The sequence below is a fragment of the Sorex fumeus genome, unplaced genomic scaffold (assembly GCF_029834395.1).
Source record: "Sorex fumeus unplaced genomic scaffold, SorFum_2.1 ptg000177l, whole genome shotgun sequence".
Classification (NCBI taxonomy): Eukaryota; Metazoa; Chordata; class Mammalia; order Eulipotyphla; family Soricidae; genus Sorex; species Sorex fumeus.
This window is the reverse complement of record NW_026606234.1, coordinates 324,948-340,620: the sequence shown is the minus strand read 5'-3', so window position 1 is coordinate 340,620 and position 15,673 is coordinate 324,948. Positions and strand designations below refer to the sequence as shown.

Genomic DNA, 15,673 nt, shown 5'->3' with positions numbered 1-15,673 from the left:
CAGCACTGCAAACGGCCCCTTGAAGCACTGCAGGGTGTGGCCCACAGTCAAGCAGAAAAAGAAAACCGAATTCCACAAACGGGCTGGCTCGCGAGGGAAGGAGAGGGGCTTCTGAGTCTGCTCCCCTCCTGAATGGCGAGGCGAGGGGAAGGAGGAGTCGGACGTGAGGATGGAGGCAGGGCAGGGTAACCTGGTGGTGGTCGAGCAAGACAGGACTGGCCCCAGGCCTGTGCCCACGGCGCGTGGCCTCCTGGCTCCCGATCCCGTGTCATCTGTTTTGTATCTTCCGTTGCACACACACTCACTCCCTCCTCTTCCGCATCGAGGGTCAATGCAGGGAGCAGAGGGGGCGGCAGGAAGCGCAGCCCCCAGCAAAGCCAGCCCCCCGGGACACGTCTCCATCGTGGGCCCGTTTCCCTGTGGACAATATCTCAGGACACCCTTGAATATTCGGACACACTTTAGTGTTTAGGACTTGCGGCCCCGCAATGGACAGAAGTCGAGGCCCCTCTGCATGTCGACAGGGGTGCAGAGGGACAGGAGGGAGCAGGGAGGGACGGAGAGAGCAAACAGGCAACGCCAAGCACCAAGCGTTCCCCAGAGTCTCTGGGTCCCGCTCTGACCCTCCGACGCCCCCTTCAGCTCCCCCACTTCATCCCTAAGGCGGCCTGAGCCCTGAGCACCCGAGGAAAGGCCCATCCCTGCTCCTGTCACCGGTGGTGGCTGGGAAGCCACTTGCCTGCCACGTGGAGCTGCTCAGCCCACCCGGTCCTGTTCCGCCTCTTGCCCCTGGGGCCCTGGGAGTCTGTGGGGGCCTGAGCATCTCACAGGGCGGGGGGGGGGGGGCTGCTTACTAATTCCGTGTGGCTGGGCCTGCTGCTCACGGATGAGGCCACGGAGCTCACGGAGCTGAGCGAGGAGGCCGACGGGCGGCGCTTCAGGCTGGCGGGGGTGGTGGCCATCACACGCCTCGCGGGGGCCGCCTTGGCCTTGGCCGGCGTCGTGGAGGGGAAGCCGATCTTGGTGACTTTGTGAATGCGAACAAACAAGCCACACTTGGGCTGACACTGGAAGTACCTGCGGACAACGAGGAGGGGAGGGACAAAAGACACCTTTGGCAAGAGAGACAGGCCCCGACCGCGGAGTCCACTGAGTCCCACAGTCTCACACCCCCACAGACTAACACGCTCCCACAGCCCCACACTCCCACACACTCACACCACAGCCAACACTCCCACACTCTCACACCCCAACCAACAGTCCCACACTCTCACACTCCCACTCACCCCAACAAACACACTCACACCCCAACCAACACTCCCACATTTCCACAGCCCCACACTCACACACACTCACTCCCAAACAAACACACACACTCACACCCCAACCAACACGCCCACACACTCACACCCCAACCAACACTCCCACATTTCCACAGCCCCACACTCACACACACTCACTCCCCAACAAACACACACACTCACACCCCAACCAACACTCCCACACTCCCACACACTCAAACCCCAACACACACACACTCACACCCCAACAAACACTCCCACATGTCCACAGCCCCACACTCACACACACTCACTCCCCAAGAAACACCCACTCACACACAACCAACACTCCCACACTCTCACACCCTAACCAACACACACACCCCAACAAACACTCCCAGACTCACCCCAAGAAACACACACACTCACATCGCAACCAACACTCCCACACTCTCACACTTCCACCGCAACAAATACACACACTCACACCCCAACACACACTCCCACATTTCCAGAGCCCCACACTCACACACACTCAAATCCCAACTAACACACACTTACACCCCAACCAACACTCCCAAACACTCTCACCCCAACAAACACTCCCACACTCACCCCAAGAAACACACACACTCACACCCCAACCAACACTCCCACACTCTCACACTCCCACCCCAACATACACACACACTCACAGCACAACAAACACACCCACATTTCCACAGCCCCACACTCACACACACTCACCCCCGAACAAGCACTCATACCCTCCCACAGCCCCACACTCATGCACACACACCCCAACTAACACACACACTCACACCCCAACCGATATTCCCACACTCCCACACACTCACACGCCAACCAACACACCCACACTCCCAACGTCCCACACTCACAAACACTCACACCCCAACAAAAACACACTCACGCTCAAACCCCAACAAACACTGCCACACTCCCACAGCCCCACAGTCACACACACGCACACCCAACCAACACTTGCACGCTCTCAAACCAACAATGACACGCTCTCATTCCCTCACAAACATGCTCACACCTCCACCAACACTCACATGCTCATGCCCTCACCAACAATCTCACAGCCCCACACTCACACGCTCACATACACACACCCTCATACATACATATCCACACTCCGAAGCACACACATTCATACATTCACACACACACTCCCTCGCATGCCGCCCACCCCCACTGCGCAAACCAGGGGCGATTCCAAGCAGCCTCCCTGGCATCTGAAGGGCGACAGCAGGCCTGGGGGGTTCCTGCGGGCCTAGCACAGCTGCATGTGGGAGCCCCAGGCTGTCCCCACATCCCTGCAGGGTCCCCGAGTGCCACCGGAAGTGGCCCCGCCTAAGAACCAAGTGAAGTGGCCTGCAGTCCCCTCAGCACCTCCCGGGCACCGTGCATTGCCCCAGGCTGTCTGGGGGGGGCAGGAGTACCCACCTCGATCCGGCCACGGCGCCATCGTTCTTGCCCAGCGGCTTGTCCAGCTCCACGCCACACCAATTCCCCTTGGCAAAGTCCGTCTCCCCGAGAAAGCGCACCACACCGGCCTTCACGCCTCCCACCTGCCGGAGGGACGCGGGTCAGGCACCCTGGACTGCGCACAGTGCCCCCACCCCCGCAAAGGAACATTCTGGCTTCAGAGTAGGGATTTCCGGAAGAAACCCCAAAGGTCAAGGTGCCACTTCCCCCCGCAACCCCTACAGGGTGAGCAGACGCTGCTGCTCAGTGTCCATGCAAGGCAGCGGCGTTCACACCCACTCGCTGTCACTGGCGGCCTGGGTGACCACATCCCCGGGAATCTCTGACCCAGGCCAGCCACCTGGTGTGGCAAGGGGGTCGCTGCCCCGCGGGTGTGGGAGCGGAGCCGTGGCAACCCCACCGCTGGAGAACAATTCAGCCAGAAACCATCTAAAGGAAAATGACTGTTCTCATATCTTAGCGGACTTCGATTTTCCAGTTCTCCTTCACTATGCCTTGGCTTGATGCTTGGCCCCCGGGATGCAGAGCAAAACAGAGAAAACAGATGGTCCCCCTAGCCCGCCAAGAGTGATTCCTCAGTGCAAAGCCTGAGTGACCCATAAGCACTGCCAGGAGTGGCCCCAAAACCAAAAAGTCAAAACAGAAAGGGGAGAGAGAGAGAGAGAGAGAGAGAGAGAGAGAGAGAGAGAGAGAGAGAGAGAGAGAGAGAGAGAGGAACCTCAACTAATAATGCCCGAGAGCGTGGTTTTCTTTTTTTGGGTCTGGGGTAGGACTGGGTTCACGTGGTCGGGGGTCACTTGCAGCACGAGGGGTAGCAGCGTCACCCAGGACTGTCTCTGTGAGTCCTGAAGTGCCATCTGCAAAGGCCCTGGCACAGTCTCCATGGCCAGACGTGGGCCCTGGGCACTGTGAGTGTGACAAGGAATAAAACAGCAAGAGAGAGGTGGCTGGGGTGGCGGTCCTGGGGTGAGAAGAGGCTGCAAAGTTCCTGTCTCACAGCTGGTCATCGGCACAGCACATGCCGTCCCTGACCTGGAAACAGCCTCCTGGAACAGCACAGCTGGAAGCCAGTCAAGTCTCTCAAGACCCTGACATTATATCCTGGAAATATCATCTGCCCAAAACTGCTGCAAGCCTGTCTCCAGAACATTCTGTCAGAGCTCAGCTGGAGAGAAGGGAAGTGATCTCCCAAGGTCAGGAGAACCACCGCACATCAGCCCGGAGAAGCTCTTCACGGTTGGACTCTGAGACGCCACAGGACGGACAGAGTGACCTCCCGCTCTGAGACACCATAAGACTGACCAGAGCGACTGACTGTCCCGCTCTGCGACCCCTGCCTACTTGCAAGCACAGACGGGACTTGAGGTCAGAGCTGGGCATTTCCAGTGACCCCACTGAGGGTCCCTGAGTCTCCAGAGAGAACCAAAGTAGCACAAGCATGGGGGCAGTCTGTCCACTGCCAGTGACAGGGAGTGCCGGGGGCAGGGGACCGTCTTCCACAGGCCTGGAGGCTGGAACAGCCATGTCAGAGCCTTCGAAGGGCTCCTCGGAGGTCAGTCCCGTAAACATCGGGGCCAGCTGGCGCAGAACCTGGACTTCCTGTGCGCAGGGAAGAATGGGGCAAAGGGCAGGAGGCCCTTTGGAGAGCCGGGAGGGCGCCAACCCTGCACAGGAGCTTCGCCTCAGTGCACCGAGGCCAGCCCCCACTCGCCACGGCCTCCTGACCCCGCTGCGTTAGGCCGTGGAGCGCCAAGCAAACCTTCCTTGAATTAGGAAAAAGACCAAATAAAGTGTTTGGGTTTTCTTTTTTCCCCCTTCTTCTTTCAGAAAACAGCTCTTATGCTGGTTGTGGGCCCCCAAAAAAACCCTCAAAAACTTTTTTTTGAAAGGCGTGCTGTAGCTGAGGTATGGAGCGATGGAACAGCACAGAGGGCAGGACATTGGCCTTGCACACACCTGCCCGGATGTGGTCCCTGAGCACAGGGCCTGGACTCAGCCCTGAGCACCACCACCAATAAATAAATAACTGATCAGAGTTATTCACCGCAAAGCCAGTGCCGGTGTCCCCGCTCCCTTGTTCCAACAACACTGATGTCCCTGTGTCCGGGTGTGGACGGTTGTGAATGCAAGTTAAAAGGTAAAGGCCCTCCCGTTGATTGTCGATTTGCTCGAGCGGGCCCAGTAACGTCTCCATTGGAGACTTTTGTTGTTACTGTGTCTGGCATATCGAATACTCTCGGTAGCGTGCCGGGCTCTCCGAGAGGGGCGGAGGAATCGAACTCGGGTCGGCCATGTTGGCCGCTTGTAAGGCGAACGCCCTACCGCTGTGCTATCGCTCCAGCCCGTGAATGCAAGTTAAAAAAAAAAAAAGTCTTTTTTCTTCTTTGGGTCTTTGGCTCACACCTGGCGATGCTCAGGGGTGACTCCTGGCTCTGCATTCAGGAATCATTCCAGCGATGCTTGGGGGACCCTATGGGATACCGGGGAACCCAGGTTTGCTGAGTGCAAGGCAAACGCCCTCTCCGCTGTACTACTGCTCCAGCCCCCCAAACAGTCTTTAAACCGTGTGTCTCCTCCAGCTCCAATTCCCTCCCCGTGTTACTCTTTGGCCACCCCCGAACACCGACCGTGACCCTCCAGGACCCTCCGAGGGCCACCCTGCACCTACAGGCGGGTGCCCTCACTGCTCTCCTCTCCCGCCTCCACCACTCGGACACCGGCCTGTGGTCCCCGGGAAGCCACTGGCTCCGGGCCAGCCCCCAGTCTGTCTGGTCAGAGCCGCCCGCCTCAGAGGTTCCCAAGGGGACTTTTCCCGGCCGCTTCCCATGGGTTCTGAAAGCGTTATTGAGTGCTTCTGCTGGGGGAGAACAGTTGTCTACAGCCAAGCGCCTCTGCTTTGGGGACCTGTGCAGAGGAAAGGGCTTGGGGTAGACTGAGGATGTCACGTGCAGGGACCTGGTGACCCCCACCAGAAACTCATCTCACGGGGGTGCCCCCTCACCCCCACCTTCCAGTAGCTGCTCAGAGAAACACAAGAGCAGGTGCTGAGTCTGAAGATCAAGCAACCAAGTCAGCAAAACATACTTTTGAGAATGTTCCGGAGACGGGTCCCTACCCATGGCCTACCCAGGGTCCATCCCCGACACCCCAGATGGTCCCCTGAGCCCTACCAGATCCCTGAGTTCAGCACCAGGAGGAAGCCCTGTGCACGGCCAGGTGTGGCCCAAACACCAAACCACACACGTCTGGAGAGACGGCTCAGGGCTTGCGCACAGCCGGGCACGGAATGGCCCAGAGCGGCTTGGGGTGAGCCCCGTGACGCCCCAAACACAAACATCACAAACCAGAGAAATGGAACCGATTTCCAACTTTGTTCATTGGTTTGTTTTTTGAGTCACAGTCAGAGTGCTCAGGGCTTACTTCTGGCTTGGTGCTCAGGGATCACTCCGGGATGTGCTTGGGGGACTGTACATGGGACCAAGACTTAAACCCCGGGTCAGAGGCGTCCAAAGCACACGGCCTCCCCACGGCATGACCCCTCCACCCTGTTTTGGCTAAACTGGTAAAACTGGCAGCATCCCCGCACGCATCCATCACGCTGGAAACTGCAGGACCAGGCGTCCCGGCTGCTCGTGCTTCCACCCAAACCGCGAGTCTGGAAAAGCTGATGAACCAGACAGGCGAATGGACACCCACCCGCGACCGCTGCCCTCGGCACTCACCAGCACCCGGTCCCCGAGCTTCAGCTCCTGCTCCCCGTTCTTGAGGGAGCCAGCCTCCGAGAGGTTGGAGATGGACTCGCTGGCCGTCCTGGTCAGGTTGCTGATGTGAGGGGCGACCGGTGCCTCCTTTGTGGAGGGCTGGGGCGCCTTCGGGGCGGCGGCAGGGGCCCGAGAGGCCGACAGGGGCGGTGTGGCCCGGGCAGCAGGTGCTGGCTGCAGGCCGTTGGTCTCATCGTCGGCCTGCAAGCTCCTGCTCAGCTTGGACGGCCGGGTGAAGATGCCCTTCAGCGGCTCGCACTGGAAGTAGCGCACACCCGACACCGAGCCGTCGTTCTTGCCAATGGGCTCGTCCAAGACGATCCCGGCCCACTGACCAGGGGAAAACTGGGTCTCCCCGAGGAACTGGATGAATCCAGGCTTGTTCCCCTTCACCCAGACTCGTTCCCCCACCTGGAAGTCGTCCACAAACTCCTCCTGCGTCTCCGAGGAGGGGGCGCTGGGTGTTTTCTCTCCAGGCACGGACTTCTCAACGGGAGCAGCCGCTGGAACAGCAGAAAGGGTCAGAAGGGTCAGAAGGGTCAGGAAGAGTCTGTCCAGGTCCAGTTAAAGTGTGGTTGGGGGGGGGGGCACACCCAGCAGTGCTTGGGGCTACTCCCAGCCAATGCCGGGGGCTGCTTGTGGTGAAGCCTGGCCGGGCCCGCCGTGAAGGGGACTTGCCTACCTACTGCAGCATCCCAGGCCGCAGTCATATTTGGGCAGCTGAGGGGAAATCTTTGGACACACCCCGTGATGCTACGGAGCAAGCCAGGCGAAAGCTCCACCCCAGTGTCTTATTTCTGCTGTGTCCACTGGCCCATCTTCTTTTTCTTTTAGGGGGGGAGCACTCCAGCCAGTCCTCAGGGCCTATTTCTGGCTCTGCGCTCAGGGTCACTCATGTGAGGTTGAGGCTGGAGAGTCCCATGGGGTGCCGGTTGCCCTCCCCACTGTACTGTGGCTACGGCCGGCAATGAGGCCCTTTAGTCCAGGTGAGTCCACCTCCCTCAGCCTGTCCCCAAGCCCGGGCGAGGGGGCTAGCAGTTAGGAGGGAGCGTGTTGGTCGCCTCAGCTGTCACCATTTGCCGTGACACTAAAGTCACAGAACGTGAGACTCGTGTGTGAGAGCTGTCCCCAGAGCCATGAACGTGCCTACAGCTCAGGGAGCCCTTCCCGGGCGAGGACTCGGGAGGGGGTTCCCGGGTGGAAATGAGTCTCCCCTGGCCCAGGCTGAGCGCACTTACCGGCCGAGGGCGCCTTCAGGGCCCAGCTCCCATGCTTGAGGATCTTGGTGGGGGCCTTCAGCCCGCTGGGCCTCAGCAGACTCATGGTCAGGTGGTCAGACGCTGCCGCGGCCACTACCGGGCCCTGACTGTCGAGCCCACTGTGGGGCCTTCTGAGGCGCACTCGTTCTCAGGGATAAATCTCTGAAGAGCAGAGGAGAGAGTCTGTCTCACGGGAGTGACCACAGCAGCTTCTGGAGCCCAGAGAGCTGCCAGTCTGACACTCGCCACCCCGAGTGCGACCCCCAGCCTCCCGCACAGCCCCCTGAGCCCACCAAGTGCCATTCCTGCACAAAAACTCAATCCCAAACAGACAAACAAACAACAGCAGATTCAGGGCCAGAGGGCAGAGGGGACAGGTACTTGCCCTGCGGGCAGCTGACCCTCACGCCCTCCCTGGCATCACACCCACCCCCAAACACATTCAGGAGCCAGAAATCGTCCCTGTGCACTGTGAGTGCCACTGACCACCTTCCCGTCCAGACACTGACTAGCCGGGAGGCGACTCAGCAGTGATGGCTGGTCTTGTGTGTGCATGTGTGCGTATGTATGTGTGTGAGAGGCCCGGGGTTACACACAGAAGCTAAGGCAAGCAACAGGCACACTTTTTTCTATGGGCGGAGAACTGCCAGGGAAAAGGGCCCAGCAAGACTGCGCCAAAGGGGGGCTGGAGAGCGATAGCACAGTGGGTAGGGCGTTTGCCTTGCACGTGGCCGACCCAGGTTCGATTCCCAGCATCCCATATGGTCCCCTGAGCACTGCCAGGACTGATTCCTGAGTGCAGACCCAGGAGTAAATCCTGTGCATCACCAGGTGCGACCCAAAAAGAAAAAAAATTGCGCCAAAGGGGAGCGAAGGAGGTTTTGGCGTTTCCTTCGTTCCTTGTGACGGTGCCCAAGTTTGATAACCGCAAGCCAGTATTAACTGCATTTCTTAACCCACAGAACTGAGGCAGACATGTGGATGGGGGAAGCGTCGTCATGGCAATGGAACTCCGAGGAAGTCAACAATAGCTTCATGGCCACCAAAAGACCACCTGAGGGCACGGGACCCAAGATCTGGTCAAAATTAACCCACATTAGGAGGCCCAGAGCAGGCTGGACCCCCCGAGGGAATAGGAACAAAGGCCAGGAAAGGAATTTCTAAGAGGACCTTGGACCACTCAACTCTACCCCCTTGGCAACCACCCTAGCAACGGACTCTAGGTAGCTAGAAACTCCCACCAGGGGCAGCCTGGGGAAAACCCGAGATTAGCCCCCTTGAACCAAGGGAGGGCGCTCATGTGTGCCCGAGCCCAGGGACTGCTCTTGCCTACGAGGTCGGTCATGTCACGGGCTTCTCCCCTCCTGAGGTGTGGACTTTCGGACCGAACGCAACCAGGCAACCTAACGTGTTCAGTGGCTTTCTGCGCCTCTGGAGAAGCCGCACTCTCTCTCGAGCGTGTTACTCCCTCCCTCATTTCCCCTTCCTAAAAGCCTCCAAATAAAATGTTCCTGCTTCATGCTCATCTCCTGAAATGATTTTCTGCGAGAAGGACAAAGGCCCGGGGGCCTGAGGAGGTCGAGGATCGACTCCCTTTCCCTGAAAAGGGCAACCCCTCACTCCGGCCCGAGATCCCGGGAAGGCCTAGTGGGTGTCGTGTGGCTGGTAGGGCTCGTCGCGCTCATCAGTGCCAGCGCTCCAGCCAGTCCCGGGGGAGTGACATCTTCTCCTCTGCTTCTCATCAGCCCCCCATGAGGGCCCACTGACTTCAGAGTCATTCCGTATTTAATAGAAAAGTCCGCAGGGGGCAGAGAGGCAGGACAGTGGGGAGGGCACTTGCCTTCTATCCAGTTGTCCTGGGCTCGATCTCCATCAGCACAGGGACGTTAGCCGGCCAGGGTGACCCCTGGGCACAGCCAGGTATGGCCACCCCACCCCACCCCACCCCCACCCCCCAAAATATATATATATATATATATATATAACTACTAAAAAAACTTAAACGAACTACAGATTAAAAACTATCATACACTAAAGAACTGTTAGAGAAAAAAGCCACCCGCACGCGGGCAAAAAGCCCAGAGACTCAGATTCACCTGTGTCACACTGCACTCGCAGCTTAAAGAACTGAGCTCTGCCAAACAGGCTCGTGCCAGTCTCCTACAGAGACTGAAAATGGCACTTGGAGTCTAGAATGTTCCAAGGTAGAATGAGAATTCCGCAAGGAGGAGGGCATCATGGGCCCTTCTTAAAGGGGCAGGCGCCACCCTTCGTGATGCCAGGGTCCGGCTGAGGCTCCGGAGGGCTGCCCTGCAGATGCCAGCACTAGCTGGCCAATGTGCCTCTGGTCCCTGCGGGGCCCAGTTCTGGACTCCTGGGCCCTGAGAAAGTGGTTTCAGAAAACGTTTGACAAATGTTTGGCAGTTACAGATCTCCAACTGAGGTCATTCGGCGTCCCCCGAGTGTGACCTGGACCCAGTGACTGTGCCCAGGGCCCTCCTCAGGAGCTGGGCCATAAAATCTATGGGCGGGCGGGGGCGGGGGCGGAGGGGCAGAGCGACAGGGCAGAGGCCCTGAGCCCGACCCTGATAGCCCTGCTCTCTGTGACCCCAGTGCTGTGAGCAACACCTGCCGCACCGTGGCCAGGGAGTGGCCCAGCCCACTAAGGCCTGAGAGCTGTACAGAGGAGTCTGGCCTGGCCTGCTCGGATGGGAGCACAAGCTGAATGAGTGCGGGTCCCCTCGAGGATGAGTGAGCAGGAACGGGGGAGTGGTGGGGAGGTGGGGAGGGTGGAGTGACCTAACCTGGGGGCTCAGGTCGGGACACTTGGACGGGACACCTGGCCGTGCTCAGGGCCGACTTTGATCCAGTCATCGGGGCTCATGCTGGCAGGACCTGGGGGGGGGGGGGGTGACGTACAGGGTGGGGTGGGGTCAGCCGCAGGCAAGGCAGGCTCCTTGGCCCTGGGCTACCTTTCCGGTCAAGGATACCTATTTTCTTTCTTTCCTTTTGTTTTATGGGACACCCGGCAGTGCTCAGGGTTACTCCTGGGTCTGCTCTCGGGAATCACTCCTGGCGGTGCTCAGGGGGACCTATGGGGTGAGCCATGCACCAGGCAAGCGCCAAGTCTTGATGCCAAGGTGCCCACGAAACACAGTGTGCAACAAGGGACTCTACAGAGAACGTCAGGGCCAGCAAACGCTACGAGGAAGTCAATCAATTCTGAAAAAAACACAAAAAGATGCAAAAGGAGGGGCTGAAGTGAGAGCACAGTGGGGAGGGGTTTGCCTTGCTCACGGCTGACCAAGATTCGATCACCAGTCCTGAGCACTGCCAGGAGTAATTCCTGAGCATCCCTGAGTGTGACCCAAAAAGCCAAAAAAAAGAAAAAAAACAGCGCGAAAGAAAATGTGTTTGAGCCTCACTGTCTCCCTGAGACTTGAGCACTCAGTGCCGTGTGTGAGCCCAGTAGAGTCTCCGGCCTAAACATGCCCCGACCCCCTCACCCCCATGCTCCTGTGTTTGGACCGTGACCCTAAATCCTGTGATGGGACCACATGTGTCCATGACAAAGACGCTAGCAGGCTCACGCCCCAGAACGTCCCTGCTTCACACAGGCGTGGCACACGGGTCCTGGCCTGCTAGTGGCCGGCAGTGATTTGGCAGGAAGCAGAGGTGTGAGCCTGAACGTGGGTCAAGTACGTTCCTTCAGCCTGGAGGGGAGGAATGTCCGAGAGGGGGTTTTGAGCACTGCCTCACAAGCATGAGGTCCTGAGTCCAAGTCCCAGGGGTCACATGTGCACCTGGCATAAAGCCGGCACAAACCAGGCAGCTCTGCTGTCCCAGCACCACGCAGGAAGGGGGGTGACCCCAGGGGGAGGGCCACCGAGAGAGGAGGGGGACACCACAGAAAGGAGGAGGGAACACAGGGCAGGAGTTGAGGGCTGCAGGGCCGGGAGCACCGGGCAGAGAGCAGCCCTGGGGAGCAGGAGGCCAGGAGGGCGCACCTTGTCACTGGCCACTCGAGGCCGTGTGCAGACCCACGAGGCTGACAGGGCGCCAGCGACGGGGCAACCCCAGCAAGGATTTTTCTTTAAGTTTTGGGCCACGGGGCCAGAACTCTAGTACAGCGGGGAGGGCGTTTGCCTTGCACACAACTGACCTGGGTTCAATCCCGGCATCCCATAGGGACCCCAGAGCACCTCCAGGAGTAAGTCCTGAGTGCAGAGCCAGGAGTGACCCCGGAACATGTCCAGGTGTGACCCAAAATCAAAACAACAGCAGAGCAAGCGGAAGGGCCCGGAAGCTCTGAGCCACGGAAACGCCGAGGTTGGTTGGTGCCCACTCGCCTCCGCCCCCTGCCAGGCCAGGCCGGCCTGGGATCAAGGTGCCCGAGCGTCCCCAGACAGGATCTGTCTCAGCGGCTCGGTGCGTTATCTCAGCCTATCACCCAACTCGACTGGGATTGACTCTGGTTATCTCCTTGACTGGTTATCTTGGGCATCTCAGGGGCCAGCCGCCAAACTCCGTCCTCCCACCTGGCCAGGGCGGGATCAGGTGTCAGCAGCTGGGCCCTGAACACCCCACCTGCCCGTCCAAACGCAAAGCAAGCACAAAGCCAGGCTCGCCCCCAACTCGTAGGACACGACCAAGCTAGGGGCCCCGGAGAGCACTGGGCCCGAGGAAGGGTCCCAGAGATCCCCAAATTTCCCTTGCTCGACGGCCCGGCCCAGCAATCTGCATCAACCACTGGGCCCGAGCTCTCTGCTTTCCTTCTGCTTGCTCAGCGAGACGCAGCACCTCACACCTGTGTTTGGAGGGGAGGAACACCAAACTTTTTTTTTTGGCTTTTTGGATCATACCTGGCGATGCACAAGGGTTATTCCTGGCTCTGCACTCACAGGGGTTACTCCTGGCTCTGCACTCAGGAGACCATATGGATGCTGGGACTCAAACCCGGGATGGCCACGTGAAAGACACACGCCCTACCCACTGTGTATCTCTCCAGCCCCGGAACTCCAAACTTTATATAGAAAACAACGTATTTCACAATGCCTTTTCAGCCATTCTGATTGTTGGGGGGTAAATTCTAAACAATCATGGTGCATCTTTTGTTGAAATAATGAATGCAATCAATGTAGAGGATAGTTAAGGAGAAATAATCTGCCTCACAGGCATTGGGTGGGTGGGAGCTGGGGTATATTGGGGTTCTTGGTGGTGAAAAATGAGCACTGGTGAAGGGTGAAGGGAAAGGTGTTTGATCATTGCATGACCGAGACTTAAATCTGAAAGCTTTGTAACTTTTCCCACGGTGATTCAATAAATAAATAGAAGAAGAAAAAATAAATAAATAAATAAAATTATGAAAAACAAAAAAAAAGTAAGGTGGAGTTCAAGCCCAATTCAATCAGCTAATCAGTGGCTGAATAAATAGCAGTACTCCTACATTAAAAAGAAACAAACAAACAAACAAACAAACGAAAAACACTGTACTTGTGAGGCGAGTGCATCAGCAGCCTGATGGCACCTTCAGACTCCAGATACCCAAAATTGCTGCTGTGCCTTTGGCCAGACCCCAAAAACTTGGGCAAAGTTTACCAAAAAAGTAAATGGCCAAAAGTTAGGTATGTGGGAAACACACCCACAAGCCACCTCCGGCTCAGCTATATCCTTGGAGGCACGGCCTCTCTGGTTCCTGATTGAACTGCTTAATGGCCATGATCCCAGAGACTCAGAAACACATCTCGAAACCCAGTGGCTTTTGGCAGAAAGGCGTCTGGTCCCTGCAGTGCTGGGCCCATGGGTTCATGCCTTGGCCTGTTCCTCCTGGCGGCCAGGTGGCCGCCATCCTCCAGAGGTCACTGGACAGTCAGGCTTGGGCCCTCAGTGACAAAACTTGTTGGGCCTCACAGGATGGGGGTGGAGCCAGTCCTGTCCTCCCCGTCCCAACGAGACCCCAAGTCATCGTCCATGAACAGCCTCTCTGACTCCTGATCAAGCTGCTTAATGACCAGGATGCCAGAGACTCAGGAGCAAATCTCGGAACCCAGCAGGTTTGGGCAGAAATCCCTCCAGATTGAAGTGTTCAAATTTGGAATTTCAAAATCACGTGGCCACTACTGCAGCCACACAACATCATAGGTTATTCATAACCAGCAATAGAAAACAAACTGTCTACTGTTGCCTTTTCAGCAGATCTGAGTGTTGGGGTAAAATCTCAAACAATAATTGTGGGTCTGGTGTCAAAATATCGAATGTGATCAAAGTCGAGAGAAAATAATTTGGAAATCATCTGCCCCACACGTAGGGGGAGGGTGTGGGATGGGGATATACTGGGGTTGTTGGTGGTGGAGAATGGGCACTGGTGAAGGTACGGTTGTTTCATTGTATGACCGAGATTTAGACCCGAAAGCTTTGTAACTGCTCTCATGGTGACTCAATAAATAAAATCATAAAAAATGAAAAAAAAGTAAGGTGGAGTTCATGCACAATTCAATCAGCTAATCAGTGGCTGGATAAATAGCAGTACTCCTAAATAAAAAAAAAAAAGAGAGAGAGAGAAATCCAGAAAAACACAGCAAATCTGTACCCCAAGCGCACTCCTCCCCAAACGATCCATTTTCCCCCACCCGAGATAAAGCCGACATGCTATGGGTCACATCCTCCTGCCACTGGCCCCCAAAACGCGACGCTCCCTCCTCCCACCCCGGGGACTGATGGCACAAACTCCATCTTTGTGTCACGCCGTACGTGAGACATTTGTCACTAGAACCTGATGACTCACTTCAGAACCTCAACAGAAGCCACAAAGATGGGGAGCACTGCTCGGGGAGCACCATACAGGGGCTGCTCAGACCTTCTCTGCCTCTGTCCCCCGCCTGCTCTGGGGACGATGCGTAGACAAGTGGCCAGGGGTTGAGAACAGAGGAACCAAGCCTGGAGGAAGTGGGTGCTTGTGTTTTGTTTTCTCTGGAGGCCTCTAACTACGGCTCCTCTTAAGAGACAAAGAAGGCCGCAAATAGGCAAACACTCTGAACTCGGTTAGCACCCAACTCTGATTTAACGCCAAGATCTGCTCTAAATGAACCTTGAAAGGGTAAGCTAAATATCTCTCAGGGAAGCAAATAACCTTAGGGGATTATCTACTCTGGTACTAAAAATGGGGGGAAAAAAGTCTGTTTTGGATTTCTTGAAAATGTCAGTTTGACTCAAAGCTGGGGTTTCCGAAGGCAGTTCTATTTCATCCCGCAGCACAAATGCTTCCTCCCTGCTAGAGCTTTGGCTCACGTCTGTCCAGCGTCTTCTGGACAGGGAAACACCAGCCCTGGGAGGTGTGGCGTGATGGGACACTGGCACACAGGAAGCACCTCAATTTGGGTCATTTTCCCCCCTTAGGACTCCAAGGACCCCTTACCCCTCGGGCAGCGCCGCACGGCATTCTATCAGGAAGTTACATAAAAATCAGTCTTCCGTTCGAAACAAAATTTCAGGAGCTGTAGACACAGTTCAAGACTATATACAGCCTGAAGGCACAGGACATATGCAAACGGCATCTATTCACTGTCATCAGCGAGCCCCGTCACCCGTCTCATGCTGGCATTCAACTTCAAAATATCCAGATAGAGGAAATTTTTATGTGTCAGGGGGGAAAATCAGAGTTAGCAAGAGCTCGAAGAGAAGAGCAAGCCGGCAAACAGGACTAAGAGAAGGTGAGCGGAGGTGAGGCCGGTCTCTGGCCTAACCCGGGTCCCAGCCCCAGCTGCCCTGCAGAACCCACCAGGGGACACCCCACATGCCTCGGAAAACTCACGGACACCCCACATGCCATGGAATCCCTCCAACGCTCACAGCTGCTCAGGTC

At 57.1% G+C, this 15,673-nt stretch overlaps 1 protein-coding gene across 1 annotated transcript in view; it reads right to left on the bottom strand.

Moving 5' to 3' along the window:
• LOC130017110 (CAP-Gly domain-containing linker protein 1-like) overlaps positions 1 to 7,876 on the bottom strand; it is a 33,556-nt gene extending 25,680 nt beyond the window's left edge. The window contains 4 exon segments of the mRNA XM_056107811.1: positions 855 to 1,077; positions 2,751 to 2,875; positions 6,515 to 7,056; positions 7,792 to 7,876. Coding sequence (XP_055963786.1) covers positions 855 to 1,077; positions 2,751 to 2,875; positions 6,515 to 7,056; positions 7,792 to 7,876 — 975 coding nt within the window.
• Between the last annotated feature and the right edge of the window lie 7,797 nt (positions 7,877 to 15,673).